The sequence below is a fragment of the Lynx rufus genome, unplaced genomic scaffold, assembly GCF_022079265.1.
Source record: "Lynx rufus isolate CCGP_SWC_20201006 ecotype Redwood Valley unplaced genomic scaffold, mLynRuf1.p SCAF_3, whole genome shotgun sequence".
Classification (NCBI taxonomy): Eukaryota; Metazoa; Chordata; class Mammalia; order Carnivora; family Felidae; genus Lynx; species Lynx rufus.
Genome location: NW_025814845.1, coordinates 101,170,562 through 101,198,538, shown reverse-complemented (window position 1 = coordinate 101,198,538; position 27,977 = coordinate 101,170,562). Strand labels below are relative to the sequence as shown.

General features: G+C 34.9%; 1 protein-coding gene across 1 annotated transcript in view; it reads right to left on the bottom strand.

The window, feature by feature from the left end:
* The window catches only part of SPATA5 (spermatogenesis associated 5), a 363,095-nt gene that overhangs the window by 265,386 nt on the left and 69,732 nt on the right, over nt 1–27,977 (bottom strand). Inside the window, exons 11-12 of the mRNA XM_047091209.1 lie at nt 19,476–19,685; nt 738–791 (exon numbers count right to left, since the gene is read on the bottom strand). Coding sequence (XP_046947165.1) covers nt 738–791; nt 19,476–19,685 — 264 coding nt within the window. The remainder of the gene's footprint in view (nt 1–737; nt 792–19,475; nt 19,686–27,977) is intronic.

Genomic DNA, 27,977 nt, shown 5'->3' with positions numbered 1-27,977 from the left:
TGTGGAGCCTACTTGGGATTCTCTCTGCCCCTCCCCTACTCTCTCTCAAGAAAAATAAATTAAAACAATCAAGCACTAACTGTAAATCTTAGAAGAGGGGGAATGCACTGTCTAAATCACTAGGCAAAGGTAAAACAATTAAAATGAGAGTAAAGTGAAATTTTTTTATACTAAGCTCATTTCATTTAAAGGACTACATAATTTAAAGGATTTAAATCTCATTCTGAGATCAAGCATTCCTTAAAAGTACAGATGTACTTTTTTTTTCGTTTTTAGTGAAATTCTGGCAGTTGTTACAATCTTTATTTGGTAAAACTAACGGCTGGTAATATGATGATGTTTAAAGACAAAAACAAAGTATTGTAGATTATCAAAACTGTAATTTTTAAAACATTTTTATTTATTTTTTAGAGAGAGAGAGAGAGAGAGAGACAGAGCACAAGTGGGGGAGGGGCAGAGAGAGAGGGAGACACAGAACCTGAAGCAGGCTCCAGGCTCTGAGTTGACAGCACACAGCCCGAAGCATGGCTCAAACTCATGAACCATGAGATCATAACCTGAGCTGAAGTTGGACACTTAACCACTGAGCCACTCAGTGCTCCTCAAAATTGTATTTTTAAATAATAAAATAATATTTGCCTGAAGAAAAACTACACCACTAGAATTTTGATTTGGAAATTTCAGAATCAGTAACCCAAAACAAAATGAAACCATACACAAAGACATAATCATCTTACCTCTCTAACAGCCCTTTCAGATTCACCAACGTATTTATTCATTAATTCAGGCCCCTACATGAAAAGAGAACAACTGTTCAGTGTCCTTATAAAAATGCAACCATATATATGTCTTTCAATGAAAGAGAAAATGAATACGTAAAAGACGAAAAAGGGAAAAAATAAAAATCTGCTCTTAATTAAGCTGGTTCCTTTATAGCATACTTATTTACAATGGGTGTTATTTATGCCTCAAATATTAAAGCCATTCTGTCCCAGAAACTAGACATCAGTACAAAGGAAAAGCTGTGGCTAAATAGTTTAACCTCTTCTTCATCTGTCTTTCATTCATTCATCAATGAATACTTTTTTTTACTCTGTATCAGGCACAGTGCTAGGCACTGAAGATAGAACAGTCTAATATGGGAGACCAACAAACAGATACCATCCAAGTATTCCCAGGTCTAACCAGAGACTGGTTCCGAGTAGGTCTACATATCATTTTGGAACCCAGTCCACTAGATCAATGGCACTCTGTGACAAGAAACAAAACCTCAGGGCTACTCTTCTTATGACTCCATGATAATTCCTAAGAATTGAATGGAAGTCGTGTAATCCATGATATTATCTTACAGTCCCTGTGTGTTGCCTATACAAATGCCACTCTCAAGCTCTCTGCTCTCATTTGACTTGGCCATCTAGACACTGAAAATGCAGGGCCAAACATGCTCTTACCAGTTGATTCAAATGAGCATATTGAGAGAAAGTTTCCATAGCTGAGAAGGACATTTGGCATTATAGAACAAACTTCATACTAGTATCTGAAGGGAACAGTTGTGGTTCTCAGGACAACAGGGTTTTGTTTTTTTTGTTTTTAATACCCCATGACTTCTTGTGATGTGAGGACTATGTACCATGAGAAAGTAGATAGTATGCAATAAAAAAAGGCCCACTGTTTTTCATACAATATATGATATTTTACATATTTAAGAAAGAAAAAATGTTAACATTCAAAAATGTTAAATGTCATTGGGGAGTCAGTGGGTGAGGGACATGATTGTTCTGAAAGAAAAGCAGCAGAGGTAATACAGGGGAATTTTATTTGGAATGACTGATTAAATAAATAATTAAGGATGATAGTAGCCAGGCTTCTCACTATTAATAGAGGAGTTATAAACATATAAATAAAGAAAATAAGAATAAATTCTGCTATCTTGAACTGACATTGGAATTATCAGTATTATTTCAAGGTTTTCAATATACTTAGCTAAATAAATATAGATAAAAATGTGTGTGGTGTGTGGGGGGTGTGGGGGGTGTGGGGTGTGTGTGTGTGTGTGTGTGTATTCCTGAGCTCTGTTCTGTGAGATAACCTGAGAACAGCCATACCCCAATAGCAATAAGCACAGCTGGCACCCAGAGCCCGGCTTTTAAATTTTAAAAACTTGGTTTCCAAATTCTCCACCAAAAGGCATCAGGGCGTCTTAAAGAAATGGCAGATTCCAAGGCTGGGAAAGGCAAAGTACAAAATGAGTCTGGAAATCTTACTGCAAGAAAGTGCTCAGAGAGACGTAAAACTGACAAAAGCACACAAATACCAGGCTAAAAGAGCCTACTGGCCAAATTGATACAATGGAGACATCAACACAAATGTTGGTAAATGAATGCTGATCCACTGAATAGCACGGAAATTCATGAGCCAATGAAGATAGAAATTAATATAAATAAATGAAATATTTGTTAAGGAACAAGATATACAGTCTCAATGTAACTATCCACAAAGTAACATGAACTTCATGGGGATAACAGTAATTTTACAGTGGAGAAGCTTGGCAGACACCATCATAATCAAAGTTAACGTTAGTAGTAATGGGACAATTTGAAATCAAGTATCATTTGATAGGATGCAATGAGAAGAACATAGCATTATTTCTATGAAAAATCTGAATCGAAGCATGAGTAAATATCAGAAAAATCCAAACTGAGAGATATTTTACATAATAACTGACCTGTAATGTTCAAAAATGTCAATGTCATGAAAGTAAAGGAAGGACTGAGAAACTGTTTTCAATTGAAGAAGACTTAAGAGACATGACAAATAAATATAACACATGATTATGGACCAGATCATTCTGTCATAAAAGACAGTTCAGGGACAAGTGATAAAACTTATATGGTAATAATGATGTTCTTTTTTAATTTGATGGTTTGCACTATGGCTATGCATTCAGGGTAATGGAGCATACAGCAGCAAATTAATCTCAAATGCTTTAAAGAAAAACAAAATTATTTGTGACTACTCCTGCAAACTTTCTAGAAAGTTTAGAGAGTTCAAAAAAAAAAAAAAAAAAGAAGAAAAAAACCCCAACTTGATCCACAGACAGAAATATTTAAGTTTAAAAAGATTCAATATTCTTAGGCCCAGAAATAATAGAAATGATAAAATTAGCAGACCAGGTATTATAAATATAATAACTGCAGCAGTGAAAAATCAGTAAACTTGAAGACAGAGCAACTATTCAAACTGAAGCACAGAAACAAAAAAGACTGAATAAAAATGACTAAGGGAATCTGTATAACCATATAAAAAGATTTAAAATAAGTCTAATTGGAGATCAAGAAAAAAGCTTAAGGAGACAGACAAAAACATACACAAATTTGATAAAATCAATGAAACCACAGATCTAAAAGGTTCAACAAATCTCAAATATAATGGGGAAAAAAATTATACCAAGTACATCAAGTTATTGGAAACCAGCAATAAAGATAAAATCTTAAAGAGAAGTCAGAGAATATAAAGACACATTACAAATAAACAAAAGAATCACTACTGGCTTCTCATTCAAAACAATATAAGCCAGGTGATATCAGAGCAAAAGTACTGCAAAAAAAACAATTGTGAAGCTAGAATAGCATAGCCTTAAAAACTGCAGGCAATGCGTGGCTCGGTCAGTTAAGCGTCCGACTTTGGCTCAGGTCACGATCTCACAGTCCGTGAGTTCGAGCCCCGCGTCGGTCTCTGTGCTGACAGCTCAGAGCCTGGAGCCTGTTTCAGATTCTGTGTCTCCCTCTCTCTCTGCCCCTCCCCTGTTCATGCTCTGTCTCTGTCTCAAAAATAAATAAATGTTAACAAAAAAAAAATAAAAAAAAAAACTACAGGCAAATAAAGGGCTGTATCAGATAAACAAAAGCTGAAGGAAATTATCATCAGTAAATCTCCACTACAAGATTGTCAAAGGAAGTTCTTAAACCAGAGGGGAATGTGTATCAAATACAAAGAAATGAAGAATGTTGGAAATGTGGCTATGTGGCTAAATATAACATCCTCCTTTTCTCATTAATTTCTTGAAAAGACAATTGACCATTGTGGGGCACCTGGGTGGCTCAGTGGGTTAAATGTCTGACTCTTGATTTCGGCTCAGGTAACCATCTCAAAGTTCATGAGATCGAGCCCCACGTCAGGCTCTGTGCTGGCAGCATGGAGCCTGCTTGGGATTCTCTCTCCCTCTGACCCTCCCCTGGTTGTGCTGTCTCTCAAAATAAATAAATAAACATCTAAAAATAAAAGATAATTGACCATCTAAAGCAAAAGTAATAATATATTGTGGGATTTATACACATGCAGAGATAAACTATAGAACAAATATAACACAAAGGAAAGTAAATTTTAAGAATCTTACTATATATATAAAGTAGCATAGTATAATTCCAAGGTAGACTATAAACTAAGTCTATATATAGACTATAAGACTATAAACCTAGAGCAAGTATTTTTCTTAAAGTAAAACAAAGAAGTTTAGCTATTAAGAAAATAGGGGAGATAAGAGAGGATAACAGAATACATTTGACTAATCCAAAAGAAGACAGAAGGGACAATTGAACAAAAAATTATGGGTGTAAATATGCCTGATGAAAAAGGAGACAATCTTTAATACTGTTTTTGTATACTTACCTCCACAATGGGTGCTTCAAAAATACTGAAATATGGTAACAAACGAGTACATTAAAACATATGGGGATCAGGGTGGAATAGTCAAGGATAAGAATAAGAAAAGAATAGGAAGAGTATCTCAATGTTCAGGTGACCAAAACCAGCTGCCCCAAAGATACTGCCATTAGTCAGGTTCAGTTGAGTTATTTGATAGCATCAACACCGAAATCCTTAAGTAACGAGAGAGACAGTCCTATCTTTCTACCTGATTTTTTTTATTAATCGAGGATTATGCATGAGTAAATTTTATATACCATTAACAAAGTTAATTGGTCCCCTAAAAAACAAAACAAAAAAACCTCTCCTCTACTTATGTCTATTTTCCTCTTTAAAAATAATCTTTTCAAAATTATTTCAGAGTAATAGATCTAAAAAAATTAGTGTTTGAGGCTAATTAGGGGCAGATGTATTAAAAGCTTAAGTATGACATATTATAAAATACCATCTAACATATAAGGTATTTTTACTTCTATATCGCAGACTGAAATCCACCATAAACCAGGGAACACATAAACCATCTGTAAGCAAACACATTATTAAGAAAACTTGCTTGGGACAGTGCTTTTGATGACTAAATTTTATAATTGGTATACCGATTGTTTATACATTGGTACTTAAACTGTCTCCAAGCAATCATGTTTACACAATGAAGTTGTTTCTAAGCTTATTTCCCCAAAAATAGAACACGATTCACAATTCTAATCTTAACACTGATGACTTAAGTATCTTAATTTCTTAAATAATGCAGTCCCAAATAGATTTAACTTCAATGAAGATGATGAAATATTGGTTATGCTGAAGCAGAATGTTTTCACATTTTGAAGGACTTTGAAGAAACAGCAACAACTTAATACCAAATCATTTTATAAGCTTGTTTTTATACACAGGTTAGACTATGTGATAGGAACACAAAACTTACACTTACAGCCAGCAGGGAGGTAAATAAACTTGAAGGCATTTCTCAAGTATTGTGGAATTAGGAAAGACAACATATAAAGAGCCAGACAATAAATATTTTAGGCTCTGTGGGCTACATACGGCCTGTGTCACATTTTTCTTTTTCTTTTAACCTCTCATTAAAAATATAAAATTTATACTTAACTAAAGGGCTAGATTAAAACAAGCTGCTAGAGGGAGGGAGCCAAAACATAAGAGAGTCCTAAAAACTGAGAACAAACTGAGAGTTTATGGGGGGTGGGAGGGAGGGGTGGATGGGTGATGGGTATTGAGGGAGGCACCTGTTGGGATGAGCACTGGGTGTTGTATGGAAACCAATTTGACAATAAATTTCATAATAAAAAATAAAAAATAAAAATAAAAAAAATAAAAATAAAACAAGCTGCAGGCTGGATTTGCCCAAAGGCTGTGTAATTTGCTGACCTCTTATCTAGATTAATCTCACAATTTGAAATAGTTCATTTCTGTCAACAAGATTCAAAGTCATCAAAAATATCAATGACATGATTGGTGAGTAAAAACTTAAGACTTCAAAATTTTAGGAACACTGATCAAAACATTAAGGGAAGGGCACCTGGGTGGCTCAGTTGGTTGAGCGACTGACTTTGGCTCAGGTCATGATTTTGTGGTCTGTGGGTTTGGGCCCCACGTTGGGCTCTGTGCTGACAGCTCAGAGCCCCGGGCCTGCTTTGGATTCTGTGTCTCCCTCTCTCTCTCTCTCTCTCTCTCTGTCCCTCACCCACTTGCACTCTGTATCTCTCTCTCTCTCAAAAATGAGTAAACATTAAAAAAAATTTTTCAAAAAAAATTAAGGGAAAAAATTGATACTTAAAAGAAGGCAATTTCAAAATACCTAGTAACGTTTAAGATGTTTATGCTCAATAACAATAACCTCTATGTATATATACACCAGAGAAACCCTTGTACATATACCCAAGGAGACATATACAAGAATATTACAGAAGCACTTTTTGCAGCCAAAAAAAACCTCTAAACCTGAAATTCATTAATATAAAAATGGGTGAAACAGATAAAGAAGTATAAACTTCCAGTTATAAAATATAAATAAGTCATGGAGATAAAAAGCACAGCATAGGGAATAGTCGATATTATAATAATGTATGACAGATGGTAACTACACTTACGATGAGCAATGAGTAATGTATAGAATTGTTGAAACAATATGCTGTATACTTACTTGAAATTAGTATAACATTGCATGCCAATTTTTTTTTATTATTATTCTCACATTAGCTAACATACAGTATAGTCTTAGCTTCAGTAGATTCCAGTGATTCATCACTTACAACATGCAGTGCTCATCCCAACAGGTGCTCTCCTCAATTCCCATCACCTATTTTCCCCACCCCCATCAACCCTGTTTGTTCTCTGTATTTAAGAGTCTCTTATTGCCACGTAGTACTCCATTGTGTATATAAACCACAATTTCTTTATCCATTCATCAGTTGATGGACATTTAGGCTCTTTCCATAATTTGGCTATTGTTGAGAGTGCTGCTATCAACATTGGGGTACCAGTGCCCCTATGCATCAGTACTCCTGTATCCCTTGGGTAAATTCCTAGCAGTGCTACTGCTGGGTCATAGGGTAGGTCTATTTTTAATTTTTTGAGGAACCTCCAAACTGTTTTCCAGAGTGGCTGCACCAACTTGCATTCCCACCAACAGTGCAAGAGGGTTCCCGTTTCTCCACATCCTCGCCAGCATCTATAGTCTCCTGATTTGTTCATTTTGGCCACTCTGACCAGTGTGAGATGGTATCTCAGTGTGGTTTTGATTTGTATTTCCCTGATGATGAGCGATGTTGAGCATCTTTTCCTGTGTCTATTTGCCATCTGGATGTCTTCTTTGGAAAAGTGTCTATTTATGTCTTCTGCCCATTTCTTCACTGGATTATTTGTTTTTTGGGTGTTGTGTTTGGTAAATTCTTTATAGATTTTGGATACTAACTCTTTATCGGATGTCATTTGCAAATATCTTCACCCATTCCATAGGTTCCCTTTTAGTTTTGTTGATTGTTTCCTTTGCTGTGCAGAAGCTTTTTACCTTGATGACGTCCCAATAGTTTTTATTTCCCTTGCGTTCAAAGACATGTCAAGTAATAAGTTGCTACAGTTGAGGTCAAAGAGGTTGCTGTTTTCTCCTGTAGGATTCTGATGGTTTCCTGTCTCACAATTAGGTCTTTCATCCCTTTTGAATTTATTTTTGTGTATTGTGTAAGAAAGAGGTCCAGTTTCACTCTTCTGCATGTTGCTGTCCAATTCTCCCAGCACCATTTGCTAAAGAGACCATCTTTCTTCTGTTAGATACTCTTTCCTGCTTTGTCGAAGATTAGTTGGCTCCATTGCATGCCAACTATACTTCAATTTAAAAAATGGGTAAATGAACTACAGTGTCCTCATAAAGTGGGACTATAAAAGTATAAATGAATGAAAAAAAATTTTTTTTAAAAAGGTGGGGGGTGCCTGGGTGGCTCAGTCAGGCATCCGACTTCGGCTCAGGTCATGATCTCACAGCTTGTGAGTTCGAGACCCGCGTCAGGCTTTGTGCTTACAACTCAGAGCCTGGAGCCTGCTTCAGATTCTGTGTCTCCCTCTCTCTCTCTGACCCTCCCGCACTCATACTCTGTCTCTGTCTGTCTCTCTCTCAAGAATAAACATTTAAAAAAAAGTTTTTTTTTTTTAAGTATAAATGAATGGCTAGACTAAGACACTTTGGAAGAAGGGAGACCAGCAAGGAAGCTGTTGTTATACAGCCAAAATGCACTACCTTATACATTTACAACCAAGAGTAAGAAAGTTCTTAATGTTTTGCCAAATTTTTAAAGGTCTTTTAACAGTTGTAATATTCTCCATTGATCATTTTTGCCTGGTTTCACCTCACACGATCATTTTTAGTCCTGCACTTCAGTGCAAAACAATGTCTGCCCTTTCATAATATACAAAGTCAAACAAATAAAGCAAGTGCTATTCATTTGCAATATGATAAATTATACTTTTACCCAAAGGAGACTGTAGACAAGGAGTTGAGAAAGTGAACAATAAAACAAGAACCAGGGCCCACTCAATAAAACAAACTTTATTTATTTTGGGGGGCAGATTTTTATTTTTTTATTTTAATAATTTATTGTCAAATTAGCAAACATACAGTGTATATACAGTGTAGTTTTGGCTTTGGAAGTAGATTCCCATGATTCATCACTTACATACAACAACTGGTGCTCATCCCAACAAGTCCCCTCCTCAATGCCCATCTCCCATCTTCCCCATCCCCCCCAATCCCTGACTGCCATCAACCCTCAGTTTGTTCTCTGTATTTAAGAGTCTCTTAGGCTTTGTCTCCCTTTCTGTTTTTATCTTATTATTCCTTCCCTTCCCCAATGGTCTTCTGTTAGATTTCTCAAATTCTACATATGAATGAAAACATATGATTTGAGACCTGTCTTTCTCTGACTGACTTATTTCACTTAGCATAATACCCTCCAGTTCTATCCACATTGCTGCAAATGGCAAAGATTTCATTCTTCTTAATTGCCAAGTAGTATTCCATTGTATATAAATACCACACCTTCTTAATCCATTTATCAGGTGTTGGACCTTTGGGCTCTTTCCATTATTTGCCTATTGTTGACAGTGCTGCTATAAACACTGGGGTACATATGTGCCTATGAATCAGCACTCCTGTATCCTTCAGATAATTAAGAAAATGGGTCTTTTTTGGAGAGGGGATTTAGAGGGGATAGAGTGAGGAAAGGGTGAGAAATTTTTATGCAGAATGTTACTTCATTTAGGGTAACTAATTAGGCAAGTGTGGCATGATAAGAATCAGAAAGGAAATTGCTGGTGTCACTGTTGTTTTTAGTGTAATGATTATCATGTCTGCATTATTGTTATTGTTCTTAGAGCAACTCTCCATAAAAGTCAGGGGCATGAAATAAGATAGTCATCCAGTGAAGATGTATCTTTAAATTCAGGCAATATATACACTGCATATATGCTGCTTTCTAATTATCTGGTTTAACTGAAGGAAAGCAGCTAGAGAATCTGAAAAAATGATTAATGTTTTCCACAGATTATGGTTCTAAAAAGGATGACCTGAACTTCAGGTTTTGAAAAGTATAAGATTATGATCTCTAAGAATACAATATCAATATCCAGCTACTGATAATGGAAAGATTAATGTTTTAAATATCTGATGTACAGGCAAACAGACTTGATATTATGTTGAAAATGTGAACATATGGCATTTGACCTCAATCAGTAAAGGGACATTACCCTACTACATAGAGGTAAGCTACAGGAAACCTATGAATAAGAAACAATGTGTGTTTTTTTCTACAAAACAAAAGAGGAAAAAACAACAACCAGATTTGAAAGTATAACCTAAGAATTTGTACTGTAAAGAAAATGAGTTGGAATAATTCAAGCATTATAAAGTCATAGCAGTAATAAAAATGACTTCTGAGGGCCCCTACAGAACATATGATTTTGCATAGAATAACACACTGATGAATCATACCTAGATAACTGGCCTGTAAAATGCAACCCAGTAGCTGCACTGATATATCACATAGGTCTAGAATTCTATAAAGTTTGAGCTTAAAGCTCAAACTGCCAAAAATTACTATATTCTGGTACAAAGAGTTGCAAAAGATTAAATTCCATTTCAAAGACATATACATTTTGTTCTTACAGAAAACTTAAGGAATCATAAGCTATGACGCTATACGTTTTTTTCCATTTGAAGCCAAATATATATCCATATCTTAAAATCAGAAGAAAGTAGCAACTACTGTTAACTAATTTCATGAAATCTTGCTAAATGCTTGATATGTATTATCCCCCAATGCTTACAGGAGTCCTCTGAGGTAAACCTCTGAGGTTTATTAGTAGAACTCTACAGAAAAAAATATATAAAGTTTAAGTAATCTGCACAGTTACACAGCTTAATAAACAGCAGAACTGGTGTACAAGTCTCTTAACAATTACACCTGACAATTAGAGAAAATGCCCTAAAAGTTTAGCAACCAACAAGAACAAAGGATAAGCCACAGATTGGAATACAAGCATTGTGAGAACTACTCAGAATGTTGTTAGTGGAAGGGCTTTAAGAGTTATTTAGTCTAACTTACCTCACTGAAAACCAGAGGAAAACAAAGCACAAAGAAGGATATGTCAAAAGCCCTAGAAAAAGTTAAATGGCAGAAATGATAATAAAAATGCAGGATTTTGGTTCCCAGACCATTCTTTCTAAAAACTATAATGTCCTCTATTTTCTCCAAGCCCTTTTATTTATTTTTTTAAATGTTTATTTATTTATTTTTGAGAGAGAGAGAGAGAGAGAGAGAGAGAGAGACCACAAGTGGGGGACAGACAAAGAGAGAGAGAGGGAGACACAGAATCTGAAGCAGGCTCCAGGTTCCAAACTATCAGCTCAAGAGCCCAAGAAGAGGAAGGAAGAGAAGAAAACACCCCCTCCAGTTCCAAAGAAGCCAGCTAAATCCAAGCCGGCAGTGAGCCACAAGACCTCCGATGTTGGGGACAAGCGGCATCAGGAGGCCCGCAAGAGACTCCTGGCAAGCCAAGCGGGCAGCTTCTGTGTGGCAGAACTCAGCCACAGAGAGTGCGGACAGCATCAAGATTTACGTCCCTGAGGCCCAGACCTGACTCTGAGACCAGGAACCGGGAAGCAAATAATTTTAAGTCATTAAAAACAACAACAACAACAACAACAACAACAACAACAACACACACACACACACACACACACACACACACACACACACACACACACACACTAACCAGGAACCGTGAAATCATGACCTGAGCTGAAGTCAGATGCTCAACCGACTGAGCCACCCAGGTGCCCCTCCAAGCCCTTTTAAAAATAAAACATTTTTAAAAAAGGAAACATGCCCTTAAGATTTTACGTGGTACCAGCAATTCAGATTCAAAGGTATCTGTGAGAGCAGAACAAGCAGCAAGTGCAAAGTGTTAATTCTCAATAAATAGCTGCTAACATGGGTTATTTGAAAATAAGAATGTTATTGATATCCATTATAAACAAGAGAACATTTACATCAACATATAAGGGTTAGAGATGTATAGCATGGTCTATGAGTCCCACATTTGCTCATAAGTTTTTTTGTAACTCTTTAAAATACATAATACATAAATGCATAGAATAGATGGGGTTGACGGGACTAGATACGGTAATTTCTTTTTCAATTTTACTTACCAAATAACTGTGCTTTGTTAGTGCTGCCACATTTCACCTGCCTAGACAATTTGCTTCACTCACAAGGGTGATCAAGAAAAACTACCAAAAATAAAAAAGTACCATAAATAGTCTTATTTTGGAGTAGTGTTATTTTTCATGTTTCCATGATTAAGATTTCAAGTGCTCAAGTTTACTAAACAAATATAACATAAATACATATAAAGATATTTGTCCAGCTATGCTATTAATCCAGTGAAAACTAAATCTGACTTATCTTTTACTGTTTCATGATTTTACACCATATCAAGTCACAAACTCAAATATAATATTTATACTTCATGCTCTTGCAATTTTGCCCCTTTAATCAGTACTGGGTTTTTTACAGTCTTCCCAAGGGCTTTTTAAATGTGTCTGACACTTGCCTGTTGTTTTTGGCTATTACAATTCAAACCAAGCTTTTATAAGTTCTAAAATGTCTAGGGAAGGCAAGTTAACCTAAGTGTTAACTATGGTTAAATGTTATGGAATATGCTCATAAAAACCCAAACTCACATGAGATAGAATTACATATATGTAATAAGAGTAAAGGATCTTGAAAATTAATAAAAAGTACAGCATCAGCACATACAGAAGGCCATTTCGGGAAAGCACTTCAAAGGGTTTGAAAACAGGCATCAAGTACTAGGCAAGAAATGCCTTGGGCAAGTAAAAACCCTAAAAAGGGAGAGGGGCTAGCAGACAAGGGAACAGAATTCAAGCTGTTCCTCTCAAAAAAATATAACACAAACCTTCCCCACAATTTATTCACTCAGGAAACAAAAATGACACATTTCAGAATTTACACAGCGGCACCATGCTGACTACAATTCAGCTGGCTATAACTTGTGAATGTATATACATGCCCACAAAAACCCTTTATATGACTGCTGACCACTTTAGTCATTCTCCATCTCCTTTACTAAACACGGAATTGCAAACACTGGCTCTCACCTTGCATGCTTTCATCTCTGGAAATGACCTTTCTCTTGAGTTACAAACCCATATTTACAAAGGCCTTTTGGACATATGTGCCATATTGTTCTAACGGCATTTCAAAGTCCACATGGCTAAATCCCAGTCTGGTATCTGCTCTCCCACATCTAATCTGCTTCTCTTCCTCATTGCTAACTTTTTGAAGCTAGGATATTTCCATCTGTTAGTCACTTAAAGTAAAAATTTTAATCACCTTTGACTTCTCTCTTTCTTTCTCATTTCTCACATATGATTAATCATCAAGATTCTAAATATTACCCATTTCATTATATCACATGTTTAGTCAAATGTCTCTTTCACTAAATTATGAGTTGACAGACAGCAGAGCCCATCTACTGCATCTTTGTTTACATCTGTACATGTACAGAAACACAGAACACAGAACACACAGAATTATAATCATCTGAATTATACCACTTAATAATCTGAATTACACAACTATGTGTGTAAAACATTTACAAATAATTTTTAAAATATTATAGACACAAAACTGTAATATTTCAACTTCAATTAAATTTCATTCAAAAGAGAATTAAAAGGAGGAAAACATGACTAATTTCTCTCAGCCGGAATCCATGAATAAAAAATTAAACCAACCCAATAATAAAATTTTCTATTATGAAGTAAACTTCTTAGAAGTCTGAGAGTATTCTTCTCTTTTTTAAATCTAAGTCTTCTTAGATTCAAAATGCTAAAAGTTTTGTTATTATAGTTCATATTATTGTAATTTTTTGCTTTTAGCCAAATGTTATACAATATTTTCGCATCAAGGCATCTTCTTTTACATAGTGGTTTTATTGACTGATATAAGCCCAAAATTTATTAAGATTCAGTTTAACATATGATGCTTCAACTTTAACATGTCAGCTTAGTGTACAAATAATGCCATATTTAAGTAAATCCAATCTAACTTCTACATAATTTTGCGATACTGACAATAGCACATTATTCTATTTGTTCTAACACTTGATTACTATTAGTCATTCCCTAATAGCCATTCAAACAGTGATAAAATTAAGTATATATCTTTATTTAATAATGATGCAAATAACTGCCAATTTAAGCATATGGGGCATATAAGAACACTACTTGGACAAAAGCTGAGGGAATTATTGAAGTTAAAAAAAAAAAAAACCTAAAGGAAATTAAATAGAATATCAAAAGGTATCAGAATCTAGATGAGCCCAAATAAACCTACAGAAGGAGAATAAAGAGTTAGGGTCCAAAAAGGCATGAATCTGGACATGGCTCCTGGTGAGACTCTAAATTAGAAGCTATATCTAAGGTGAAAGAAAAAATAACCCAAACACTCAAAGAAAGTATTCTTTATAATGTTGGGGTGTGGGTCTGGGGCCAGAACCAACATACTCCTTTATAGGCTTCAACTGAGAAATGCAGTGAAATAGGCAAGCTCAGGGAAGTCCCAAACCCAGATTCCCCAGCCAATTTCCTCTCAGGGCTTTATTTTCCCAGGAACTTTCCATTATCACTATGAACAGGGGGATGACGAATAGGAAAGAAGGTCTCCCCCAAAGCCCTTACCCTAGGACCTGGCAACCTCCCCCATGATTTTTCTCCTTCCATATATTCCACTCTTTCTGTATAATGCAGTACACAGAACTATAAGCCAGTCTTTTTAACTTCAGTTATATTCATTAAATGTCTGTAATGTGTCTGTGATTCTGACCATAAAACTCTTTATTTAATTAATAGACGTTTTCTGGTAAAGTTTAGGATTTACAGAACAATTAAGATAGTACTGAGTTCCTACATACACCACCCCATAATCCCCCACTGCACACTTAGTTTCCCTTATTATTAATATCATATAATAGTACAGTACATTTGTTATAACCATTTAATAATAATATATCAATAATAGTTCACTAAAGTCCATAGTTTATTCAGATTTCCTTAGTTTTTATCTAATGTCCTGTTTCTGCTCTAGGATCTCATCCAGAAAACCACCATAACATTATATTTAGCTATCATGTCTCCTCGGGCTCCTCTTTGCTGTGAGTTTCCCAGACTTTCCTTACTTTTGATGGCCTTGACAGTTTCAGGAGTACTGATCAGATATTTTATAGAACATCTTTCAATTTGGTTTTGCCTGTTTTTCTCAGACACAGATTATGAGTGTTTGGGAGAAAGACCACAGAAATAAAGTGCCATTCTTGTCACACTATCAACATGACTAATCACCTGGCTGAGGTAGCATTTGTCAGGGGTCTCCACTATCAAGTAGCTCTTCCCTATCCCCTTTTCTATATTGAACCCTTTAATATAGAAGTCATAAGTATCTATAGTCCACACATAAGGAATTGAGTTGTTATGCCCTCCAAAGTTTCTTCACTTACTTCTTAATATCCTAATCCTCTCAAAGAGCGTATACAGATAAAACAAACAAAACTGAGACCAAGAGAACTTATTTAAGGCTACAGAACTAAAAAGTGCAAGGGTTAGGAATCAAACAAAACTGAGTCCTAGCTTAGTGCTCTTTTCATTGTAATACAATTTCAAGAGCACAAATTATATAGTAATATGTAAATTTCAAAATCCACATTATTCAACCACTAGTCTCCTTCCATATACTTCTTTTATTTTTTCTTTTTCTAAGTATGCTCCATGCCTAATGTGGGGCTCAAACTCATGATCCTAAAATTAAGAGTCACATGCTCTATCAACTTCTATTTTATTCATCAGGTTCCTGTTTCTCTGGCAGTGATTACTCTTTCTTATTAATTTAACTAACTTCTACTCTAAAGCCATGTTATTTTTCTCAGTTTTCTTTGTCCTGCAGAAACAAATTTTTTTGAACTATGTCCCAGAAACATCTTTACACTTCTGTGAACCTACCCTATAGAAACTGCCTGAACTACCTTTGCCAGTAACATGATGTAATTAATGAAAAAAGCACTAGACACTAAATTAAAAAAAAAAAAAAAGTAAAATGGAAGGTTGTAAATATAGTGGGTCAAGCTTAGACTCTGCAGTCAGAAAGTCCTCTGATCAAATTTCAGTACCATCACTACAACTCTGACCTTGGAAAAGGCATTTCACTTTCTTAAACATTATTATACTTATTTGTAATCCTGGAAACTAACCTTAAAGCATTCAGTATATAAAAGAGGTGTATCTATGCAGTCTTCCACACAGTATCTGCAAAAAAGAAACTCTATGATTTCTAAACCAGCCCACATAATTTAAAAGTAAAAGCTGAAAGATAAACTTGGAACTTACCAAACTGATTATTTTGTACCTTTGATAATAGAATAGTAGGGGATCAAGTTACATAAAAAATAGTTAAGTACTTTGAATTGTGCATGCTTTAAATAAAATACAGAGTGTCCTGAAAATGAGATGTATTTTGTACAATTCCTCCCTGAGACAAGTATCAGAAGAAAATTTCCCCCAAAAAGTCAAGCCTACACTAAGCTCATTATATTCTTATACTCACCAATAACAGCTAATAAAGGACTTGCTGAAAATCCCTGTCAGAGGCCTAACCACCCTTCTTCCAGGATCAGTAACAGTTCTTCATAAACTAAAGCAGCCCAACTACACAAGGGCAATTAATCTATTACAGCACTCCAGACAAAACCAAAAGAGAAGCAGAGAGGAAATTTCAACTGGAAAATATTTTGATATAATTGACCCAGATGACAAACTAAACTTAAGCACATGTCAAGTGCTACAGTCTACACAAGAACACATACAGATGCCAAAGGATATTAAGAGTTCACACCAGCCAAGGTGAAGTCTCAACTATGAGTAGAGTTTACATCTTCAATCACTGTTTAGAAAAGATACACAGGGGAAGCTAAAGGGTTCTTTCATAAACTCAGAGAAAGAAATGTTTAAAGTCCTTAAAATCTTTATTTTGGGAATTAAAGGTAATTACAATTATAAAAAAAATGTTAGGGAGTTTCTCCTTCAATATATGTAAGATACCCGTATTTTCCAATTGGCTAGAAAATTTCATTGTCTATCTACATTTTTCTGATCACTTTCAAAATGTGTAAGACTTGTTATTCCAAAAGCTCAAATTTAATTTTGACACTTAGATCCCTTGGAAAAAAAAATATATATGTTGTGACCAAAAGCCAACTTTCTTCATAGAAAAGTGAAACTAGAAAGAATAGAATATAAATTCCCAACTTCTTTAACTTCATTTCTGCATACATAAGCTATATGATATAGGTGCTTTAAACTCTTCTCACAAGCAATAATCAGACCAAGATGAAAAGACCAATGAAAATGCCAAGAAAAACAAATAATTTTTTCATGTGCCCAACTTTTTCTTTTGGAAACTTTTAATAAACATGTAGGAAAACTTAAAAAATAGTAAAATGAACATTCATTGTTCATTAAATATATTCTCCACCCAGATTCAAAAACTGAATAATACTGCCAAATTATACTAAATTGTATATTGAATAAAAATCCATGGTAGGGGCGCTTAGGTGGCTCAGTTGAGTGTCTGACTCTTGATTTTGGCTCAGGTCATGATCTCTGTGCTGGGCATAGAGCCTGCTTAAAATTTTCTCTCTCCCTCTCCCTCTGCCCCTCCCCCACTCATGCGCACACTTTCTCACACACACAAAAAAAGTTAAATAAAAATTAGTTAGTAGGATATATAATTATATCTAAGCAAGTATGAACTCAGTTGAATAAGAAAATTTCTTAACATCACTTATCATTTGTGTGTGTGACCTGAAAGAAAAATGAACATGAGTTTAATGAAAAAACTCAAATAAGTTAACATATTCATGGTTATTTTACATGAACAGTGTCCAAGACAAACCTTTCAAAGAATCTTTTTATCATTTTCTCACAATGAAAAAAAGGTAAAAGTAAAACTGTCTAAAGTCATGAAAGTTTTCACACTTAAAAACAGTAATAAATGTATTTTGAAGTAATTCTACGATAGGCCAGAGAGCAGTCCTGGTAACATCTGGAAAAGTTATCTTAGATCACATGAGATATTAGTTTGTAGGAAAATACATGTGTTCCTTTTTGAGATTCAAGTGTAAATAACTGTGAGTGAAGGCCTCATCAAATAAGTTTCAGATATCTAGTAGACAAAAAATTCAAAGATTACGAATATACAGTTGTGAAATACACAAGGTAGGCACAGAAAAATGGAGATGACAGTAAAACAAGTAGGAAATGCCAGTAAAATGGCCATGTTCATTACCATGAGATAAGAGGACCGGGACCAAAGAGAAATCAGGAGGTCTCTGAAATTTCAAAATCACTCATTATTCCAACATTTAAACCTGCAAACTTTAAAACTGTAGTTTTGATTCAGTATCACTGATGAGAGTGAAAATTGTTCCCTCCCCGTATCTTCAGTATCCAATATCTTCCACAAAAAGACAATCAAAACTATGCAAATAGTAGTGATTGTACACACACTGATTCTTTTTTTTTTTTTTTTTAACGTTTATTTATTTTTGAGACAGAGAGAGACAGAGCATGAACAGTGGAGGGGCAGAGAGAGAGGGAGACACAGAATCTGAAACAGGCTGCAGGCTCTGAGCGGTCAGCACAGAACCCGATGCGGGGCTCGAACTCACGGACCGTGAGATCATGACCTGAGCCAAAGTCGGACGCTCAACCGACTGAGCCACCCAGGCGCCCCCACACACTGATTCTTAAAAAGCAAAGAACCTAAATATATCTAAACATTTCCAAAAAATTTTTAAGTAAAAAACTGACTCTATTCTGAAATAAATTTTATGCTCTGAAACTGCCAAGGAGTTTAATGTTCTAAGATAGGAAACATATTTTGTTATGAAAAAAAATCCCTGGTACTATCAAAACGGAGCCTTTTATCAGGTGCTTCTTACGAAATGAATTCGATATTTAACAGACTGAAGTACATACTTTTGTGATAAAGTCCATTCTACTAAAGAATTTTAGGTTTTATGTATGTATATTTCCTAACTGGATATATGATATTATATAAAAGTTAATAACAAAATTATATCCGGCCCTAAAGTAAATGTAAAACTACATGTCAAGTAAGATTATCTATCCCAAGTAATAGGGTAGAGCAATGAACAGATAATGTATGTGTGTATTTCAGAAGATAAACATTGTACAATTATTCCCAGACTGGAAAAGCATTTTTAAGGAATTTAGTTTTACCATTTAAAGTATCTGAATTCTTTGAAAATTCTACATATACAAATACTATATTTATAATTAAGTCCTGGTTAAGCAAAAGAGATTAACGCAATTAAAAAATGTAGAACTTAAACAAGACTGGTTTCTATTACACATAGATATAAGAGATACTGATAATAACAAAACTAAAGTTGTCTTCTATTGTCCACCATGTTTTGCTGATTACATGCACTAATTTAGTTAGAGCTCATCTCCCTGTATTATATTACCATCAACTTCAAAAACAAAACAAAACAAAAAAATCAACTCCTTAAGATGTCTTTTCATATTTTTCTAAGGACAAGAATCAGAGGATTGGTGTTAGTGGGGCTGGAAAAGAAAGTAGCAATCTAAAAATTTAACACCTTACCTTTATAGCTAGGAAATTCAGGCCACTCTCACTGGCTAAAGCCTTTGCAATCATTGTTTTAGAGCATCCAGGTGGCCCATACAGAAGAACTCCTTTAGGTGGTTGAATACCCATTCGAATGAAAGACTCTGGATGTTTCAAAGGCCATTCCACAGCCTGTTTCAATTTTAGTTTGATATTTTCCAGTCCTCCTATATCTGACCAGGATACCTGCAAAACAGAGCATTTTCTAAATGTAAGTTCTGTGAAGACAAAGGACCAAATAAATAAATAAATAAAGCAATAAATAAAAAGTGCAAGAAGAGGAATATAATCATTTAAGAATCTAGAAAGAAGATCCTTTAAAAATTCTATCAAGAAGTAAATCAGAGTACATAAAATGAGCTGCATATTATAAAAGTACTAAAGAAAAAATGTTTCTGCTTGTATACATAATTATTTAAATGACTGAACATACTGTTAAATCTATCTTCTATTTAAATGACTTTAAAAATTAGGTTTGGGGCACCTGGGTGGCTCAGTCTATTAAGCGTCTGATTCTTAGTTTCAGCTCAGGTCATGATCAGGTCACTCAGGTTTGTGAGTTCAAGCCCTGCATCAGGCTCTCTGCTGTCAACACAGAGCCTGCTTTGGATCCTCTGTCCCCCTCTCTCTTTGCCCCTCCCCTGCTTACACTCTCTCTGTTTCTCTCTGAATAAACTTAAAAAAAAAAAAAAAGCAAAAACAAACAAATAAACAAACAAAACCAAAAACTCTGCTAGCTTCTGGAACCTCCTATTAAAAAAATTAGGTTTCATCTGACTGAAAATGGTTTGAATTAGTGACCCAAGGTCTCATCTATATATCTTTTTAGCAAGTTTATTTGCTTTATTTATTACTTCCAAAAATATTTCTGAAGGTCCTTTAGGAACATAAGGTTTTTTTCTGTCTTTGATTCATGAATGAAGTATCTTCAAAGTTTTGTTCCTTTTTCTCAACAAAGAAACACCCTTCCCAAAATAAGACAATTCTTTACATATTATTTACTTAATAAATACCCATTAAGAACCACATATCAGATAATATACACAGGAAATAGAAGAATAAGACATGAATACAAACTTTAAAAACTTAAAAACTACTAGTAATGTGTACATAAATAATCATGGTACAATGGAAGGGATGCTAAGCACAGTAACAAAGAGAAAACGCTTTTGGGAGTTCCCAGGAAAAAAAAGATTACTTCCAGCTGGAAGGCACATCTGAAAGCCAACGTCTAAAGCACAGATGAAATCTGGAAATATGAAAACAGGGATATGGTCAGGTAGAAGCCAAAAATTATGAAAAGCTCAGATGACAATAAGAAGGAATAAGAGAAAAATGACTTGAGAGAGAAAAATAAAAAATGTAAAGTTAGTTGAAACTATATAGTGGGGGACACTGAAGACTAGATGATGGAGTTCAAGAACCTCTTTCCTCATAACAAGAAGTCTTCGAAGATTTTAACCTGAAAAGTGCTATGGTCTAATCTGTGCTTCAGGAAGACTTCTCTGACAAGATTCATGTAGAGAAAAGAGAGAATGCAGGGAGATCAATTAAGGACCTATCCTAAACATTCTTAACAACAACAAAAAAACAATTTTAAACTAGGATAGCCACATGCAGAGGATAAAGACACACCAGAGTGATACTGAAGTTCCACAGCTGATGATGTTGAAGGTAGAGTAAAAAAGAGGGATAATTTAATGCTAAAGATTTCAAGATGAGTTAACAGAATACAAATGAAAAATAATTTTTAGGAGGGAAAATATATGATAGATTTTTATTTCTAGATATTATAAAGAGTTGAGACACAGGACAGGCCATTCAAGAGCCAAAAAGGGAGCAGATGGAATGAAAGCATCTCAAATGGTGCTCTGGAAAGAGGTTAGGACTGGAATTTTAGATTTCAGAGAGATGTACATAAAAACAATAGAAACCATGAGATCAATTAAAATTGCCAATAATGAGGAGATGTGCGTGAAAGGCAGATTGCTCGGCATCACCTACATTTATGAGGCAAGAGGAAAAGAAACAAGAAAAAGTCAGAAAATGAATCCAAAAAAGAAAAGGTTTTGTTTGTTAATATCAGAAAAGGTTACTTTTTCTTAATGAACTTGCATGAATCTGGGAGAAAGGGGACTTTGTTTTTGTTAATGATTTTTGCCCACAGAACTAGGAGAATGCTATATTATCTACCACAATCCTGAGGTCAGATTTAATTATTCTTTTCTAAATTTCTTTCTTGGGATTTATCTTACAAAGTAAGATTACTGGATTAAAAGGCATGAACATTTTTAGGTCTCTTGATGCATAACATCAGTTTGCTATCTCAACCACTTTATCCATTTTAGTGGCATAAGGGATACATGTATAAGTTTCTCTGAAGCATTATCAACCTTTGGTTTTATTTTGTATTTTTTTTTCTGATTTCACCAATTAATAAAATTAAAATTAAACTTGAGATCAATGCACATAAGCTTACAGACCTAAAAACATCCAGCTATCATCAGGGGTCAAAGTGACTGTTTACAACAGAAAGTGACTGTTATTGTTAAAACTAGGGCTGCCTAGGAAAAAGTGCAGCAGAGTTATCACACCCTGAGGGGTAGAAATAAACATGGGAAGAGAGTTTTAAGGAAGGTAGTCAACAACTATCAAAAACTAAATAGGTCAGAAAGTAGAAAGTATTAAAGAAGCAGTGGTCAGTAGATTTAGCAACAAGTTTACTAAATTGAGTGGTTTATTTAGATCAGTAGTTTTTGTTTTTATGCCCTTTAGCAGTGGAATATACATAAGATACAACACAAATACACATATGCATGCATATGCATGCATACATAGACAGTATGTATATGTTATATATGATGCACAAAAGCTATATTTATAATAACTACCAGAAATGTAAAAGTCAGAGAAGCAACTCCTTAATCTAGTAAAAATTAAAATGACAGTGTATTATTATTACGATCCTATGTGATGCCCATTCAAATTGTTACTATGCATTTATTATAACTATACAATGAGAAGAGCTCACTGTGAACATGTTCCATGAGGAGATGTTTACTTGTCTTAGGGCATGTTTGAGTTTATACTTAGAATAATGTAGCATTATAACAGAATAACTTAAGCTAATTTAAGTAAGTACAAATATACAGATTAAAAATTTTCTTAAAGGTTAATGCAGAACTTTATCTTTCCTAACCAACGACATTAAAAAAAATGCCTGTAAATGCCTAGGGAGGACATTTTCCTCAAATTTGTATTAAACTAAATAACCTGGCAATGCAACCTGATAACCTTCAGCATGATAAAATTTGGTTTTCAGTACATTTGCGTGTTTAGTTTTTAATCAGCCTTTTAAAGAGTCTTGAAAAGAGTTTTTTAAAAACTTAATATCAGATATTAAGTACTTCCATGAACCACGCATGGAAATAACCAATATAAACACAAAGAAATCCATGCGGTAAAAGATGATCTCTTTAGTTAAGGACCAAGGATAGTAGCAAACAGTGCCAGCTGGACCAGGAGTTGGAGAGGGCTTGTTCCTCAAGAGAAATTAAGGTGCTTTTACTGGAAAACTGAGTGTTCCTTGGCATGGAAGAGGCCAAAACAGTGATGCCACTGCACAGACCTAGCCGACCATACTGAGGAGTTGGTCCATTGCCCTGAGGCTGTAAGAAGCAGAAGAAAAGTTAAACAATCCTGTCCCTTACCTCCCTCCTGAGATAGAGCTCTGGCATCATCAGCTGTCCTTTCTCTAATCCTGCCTTGATTGTATTCTTCACTATATTCTTTCTTCAGCCTACAAATATTTCGTTTCTTCCTATCCTTCAAAACAACTTGGATATTGTTTCTACCTAATGTTCTATCACCTTCTTTTTCACCAGTAAACTTTCTGAAAGATATTATGCCTCTACCCCTACTGCATTTATATTTCCTACTTTGTATTTTAGTTAAGCATTTATCTTGCCAAGCAGTGGTAGGAAAAGAGGGTAAAAGGATAAAGATAAAAAGTTAAGACTGGTGGGAAAACAGGAAGTTAAGGGAGTTACATCAGAAGGTCTGCAGCCTCTCAGGAAAACATGAGGCAAGGTCATCTACAGAAATATCAATTAATCTAACAAATACTGACCAAATGCCTATGTCACAATATGCTCGTTGCTGGGGACAAAATAGTTCCTGTCCATACAGAGTCTTTGACCTGATGGAATACTTTTCAAGGGGCATATTTCCATAATTAGGCAATTACTATACAGCATGTTACATGCTATAGTCACAGACTTTAAATGAATGCCCCCCCCCAAAAAAAAAAAAACTTTTAGAAGTGCTATATGAGGTGGGATCTGATGAACACACTGGAGCTAGGCAGCTGAACCAGCTGAAAATAGCAGTAGATGCCATGGGAGGAGAGAGACAAAAAAAAGCATCATACATCGTAGGAACTAAAAGTAATTCAGTATGGCCAGAATTTAGAGATCCAGGAAAGGAGTAGAAACAAAGGTCAGCAACATAGGAAGCTATCAGACCTTGAAGACTTACAAGGCATCAAGAAGTTTAAACTTTATCCTGAGAGATATGGAGAACAAGTTAATCAGGAAAATGACATGATCAGATTTCTGGAGGACAACTGCGGTTACAAGTGCATGTGTGCACTTGGAGGGGGGAGGGTAGAGGAGGGGCTTCTACAGTAATTCAGATAAAAGATGGTGATTATCTGCACTAAGGTAGTAGCAGTGGGGCTATACAGAGGGGAAAAAAAGATTAAAGCTTTATTAAACCATAATAACTATATTAAGGCAAATCAAAGCATCTTGAAAAATAATTAGATTTGGAGAGGGGTGGTAAAAAAGAAAATGGAATCAAGGGTAACATCCATGATTGAAACTTGAGCAAATGAGTAACTGAAAGTTCTACTGAAAGAGAAAAAGGAACATGTTTGGAAATTAAGGAATTGGTTTCCAATTTTTATACTGTGGTTGGAATTTATAAGTGAAATAAATTCAATAAACTAAGAAATGTCCTCTATGTGCTGAACTTGTTTTAGGAACTGTAAGAACACAAAGATGAGTCAGAAAATGTCCTCAAAATATTGTACTCTAGAAAGGGAAATAAGTATCTTAAAAGACACAGTCTTTGTCTAAAGATATAAAAGAGGTGAGGGGCGCCTTTGTGGCTCAGTCAGTTAAGCATCTGACTCCTGATTTTGGTTCAGGTCATGATGTATTTGCGAGATTGAGCTCCACATTGAACTCTGTACTGACAGAACGGAGACTGCTTGGGATTCTCTCCCTTTCTCTGCTCGTCCTCTGCTTGTGCTCGCTCGCTCTCTCTCTGTCTCTCAAAATAAATAAATAACTTAAAAAATAAAAAGACATAAAATAGCTGCCTTCACAGCAAGTAATACAAAAACTACTGAAAAAAATACAAAACAGTTTTATAGTTCTCAAATATATGAGATGGTGAGGACAGACATTTGGAAATTGTGCATATACGTAAGATTTATGTCAAGGTGTTAGAATGTGAAAATAATAGCAGATGGGTGAAAAAGAAAAGCAAAATAAATGGATTTTAAAAAGCACTATTATGGTCAATCACACACAGAAAATTAGCTACAGCTAAGTCTAAAGCAGTTTCCTACTTTCCCTTACCAACTAGATGCAAGGTGAGTTGGGAACAATGAAGCTGGATACCTTTCCATATCACTGTCATCCATTCAAAAAATGACTAAGTGCCTACTCCATACTCAGTCCTATACCAGGTGCTGGTTTACAAAATCCCTGCTCTCAGGGTTAAACCATGTAAGTAAGAGATTAAAAACAAAATTACTCCAGGGGTGCCTGGATGGCCCAGTCAGTTAAGCACTGGCTCAGGTTACAATCTCAGGGTTTGTGAGTTTGAGCTCCATGCAGGGTTCCACACTGACAGTTTGGGATTGCTCTCTCTGCCATTCCCCCACTCGCACGTGTGCACAAGTGCATTCTCTCTCAAAATAAATAACTTTTAAAATAAAATCACTTCAATTACTGCGTGGGAAATGAACTTGGGGGGGAAATAATAAAAAAATAAAAATAACAATGTAAAAATTATGTTTTCCCAACACCTAAAAGTAACCATTGTTAATGGTACCTTCAAGGTTTTCAAGTAAGTGTGTGTGTGTGTGTGTGTGTCTTCACTGAGATCATAATGTATTCACAATTTTATATTCTACTTTTTTTTTAAACTTCATACATTTTTTGATGTTATAATCTTCCAGTTACTGTATGACTTTGGGCAACTTAACTTGATCTCTCTAAACTTTCTCATCTAGAATACAGGGGATAATAAAACCTATGCTCTCAGTTTTATTGTGAGAATTAAACAGTATATTTATATTAATTGCACTTTGCCTGGCACACTGTAACTATTTAATAAATACTAGGTATTAGTTTATTTAAATGTCTAAAAGACGATTACAATGAACAGTTATATTTTGAAGGACTAGTGACAAAAGATAAAAGCCAATTAGGCAATTACATTTGTAGTTTCATGAGCAATATTTAATTACCATAACTTTTCTATTCTTTTCCTTTGTGTCTGATAATTACATTTCTTAAACTAAAGGTAAACAAGTTTTGCATTTCAATTTAGCACCTAAATGATGAGTCTTTCTATAGCTAAGATACCAATTAAAAAATGAATACAAATCAGCTTAAAGAGTTACTATTGCACAGAAGAATCTTAAAGCACAGAAAGTCATGGGAAAAGTCAGTCTGTCAAAAAAGAATAAATATCAGCATGAAATCATAAAATCCTAAAACTAGAGCAGGAATTCAAAAACTAGCTGGTTCACTATCCCACCTTCAGACAGTATTTCATCTTTCAAGTCCTCTCATCTTTCAACAAATACTATTTTACGCTCTTTAAAAAAATAAAAAAATTCTATAACTCTCTTTTTAATAAGTTACACTATATCATAACTGCCAGAAAATTATTCCTACAATCTAACCTAAGTCACTCCTGATAATAGCTGGGTCCTTTCTTTCTTACTCGGTCCTAATGAAAACAGTGAACAGCTGCTCATATATGGCTTTATAACTTTTTAACTTATTTTTATAATAATAAAGTTAGAAGTAAAGGAACAGCTGTCAAACAAGTACAGACAGGGCAGTGAGATAAATTTCCCAAGAGTGATGCCCTCCACAAACTATCTTACAATACTTTCTGGACAAACATCCACCCAACAATATGCAAACCAAAACCAAAACCAAAACACCCCTCAACCTGCATACCAACAGAAGCCAAAAGACCTGATGACTGCATGTAAGAAAAACCAAACACAAAAACAAACAAACAAACAAAAAACAACTTACGGACAAGTTCCAAGAGCACAAAGTAAAAATTAATGAACTGAACTGCAGATATTGGGAAAAATACTATGAAAGAGGAATTCAATAACCCCAGAGGGACAGTGTCTTTACACATCTGTGAGGCAAGGTGCTTGTGTTTGTTACATACCAAGTTTTACACTGCCAGGTACAAAATGTTCTTTTGAAAGTGTTATTTTTACAGAAAATATTGTGACAAAGAGTACTTTTCATTTGTTCTTTCCTGCTAACATGTCCCAATAGAGGGACAAGAAGCCAGGAGTAGCAAGTGGGTTGGCACCTGTTCAAAATTCTCTGTGGGGTAAAACAGTAGCTTTTGAACAATTCAAATATGTAAAATATATTTATTTTGTTTAGAAATCATACACATACCAAATTACTAAAAGTAACTAATAATGCAGAAGGAAAGAAGTTAAGAAAACCCAATCTCCAAGATTCAAAAGAACTATCCATACAATTCCAGATGCTTCTTTAATGGAGGCAAAGCAAAATTAGGAAGCAGTAAATATTCAAAATGAATTCTTAGGTGTAAGTGAAAAAAAAGGGAAAGTCATTAGCTTTATATAGTAAAAGAGAAAAAATATTTTCCCCTATGCTTTAAAAACACACTCTGAAATTTTTTTAAAAAACAAGTCAAAGTTTCAGTTGTACAATAGTGCCATAAACTATCTACAGTCTCTGTCTGTCTCTCTCTCTTTCTCTCTCCCCCAAATCCATTAAAATAAAAAATTCAGGTAAAATACAACAACAAAAAAGACAACTAAATGAGGACTCTGAAAAGTAAAGAAAAGTAGATGAACTGTGAGGCAAGTAAAAATACAGAGAAGTATTCTGTACAGGGTGCTAAGAGGGCCAAGTATTCTAAATATTTTTTCCTTCTCTTTTTCTCTCCTCCACTCCCGTTTTTTTCCCCCTCTTCCTGTCACTTTCATGTTGCATAAGCAACCTTAGTTGAAAACATCTAACAATTTCACAAGTAAGAGTACAGGGAACTTTAAAAAGTAGGTGAGAAAGAATATAAGAAACTGCATGCCAAAACTTTGCCACTAATTGCAAACTGCCACTAATCTAGGTGATTTTGTTGTTCTTCAGTAAATCACATTAAGGATCTTACTGA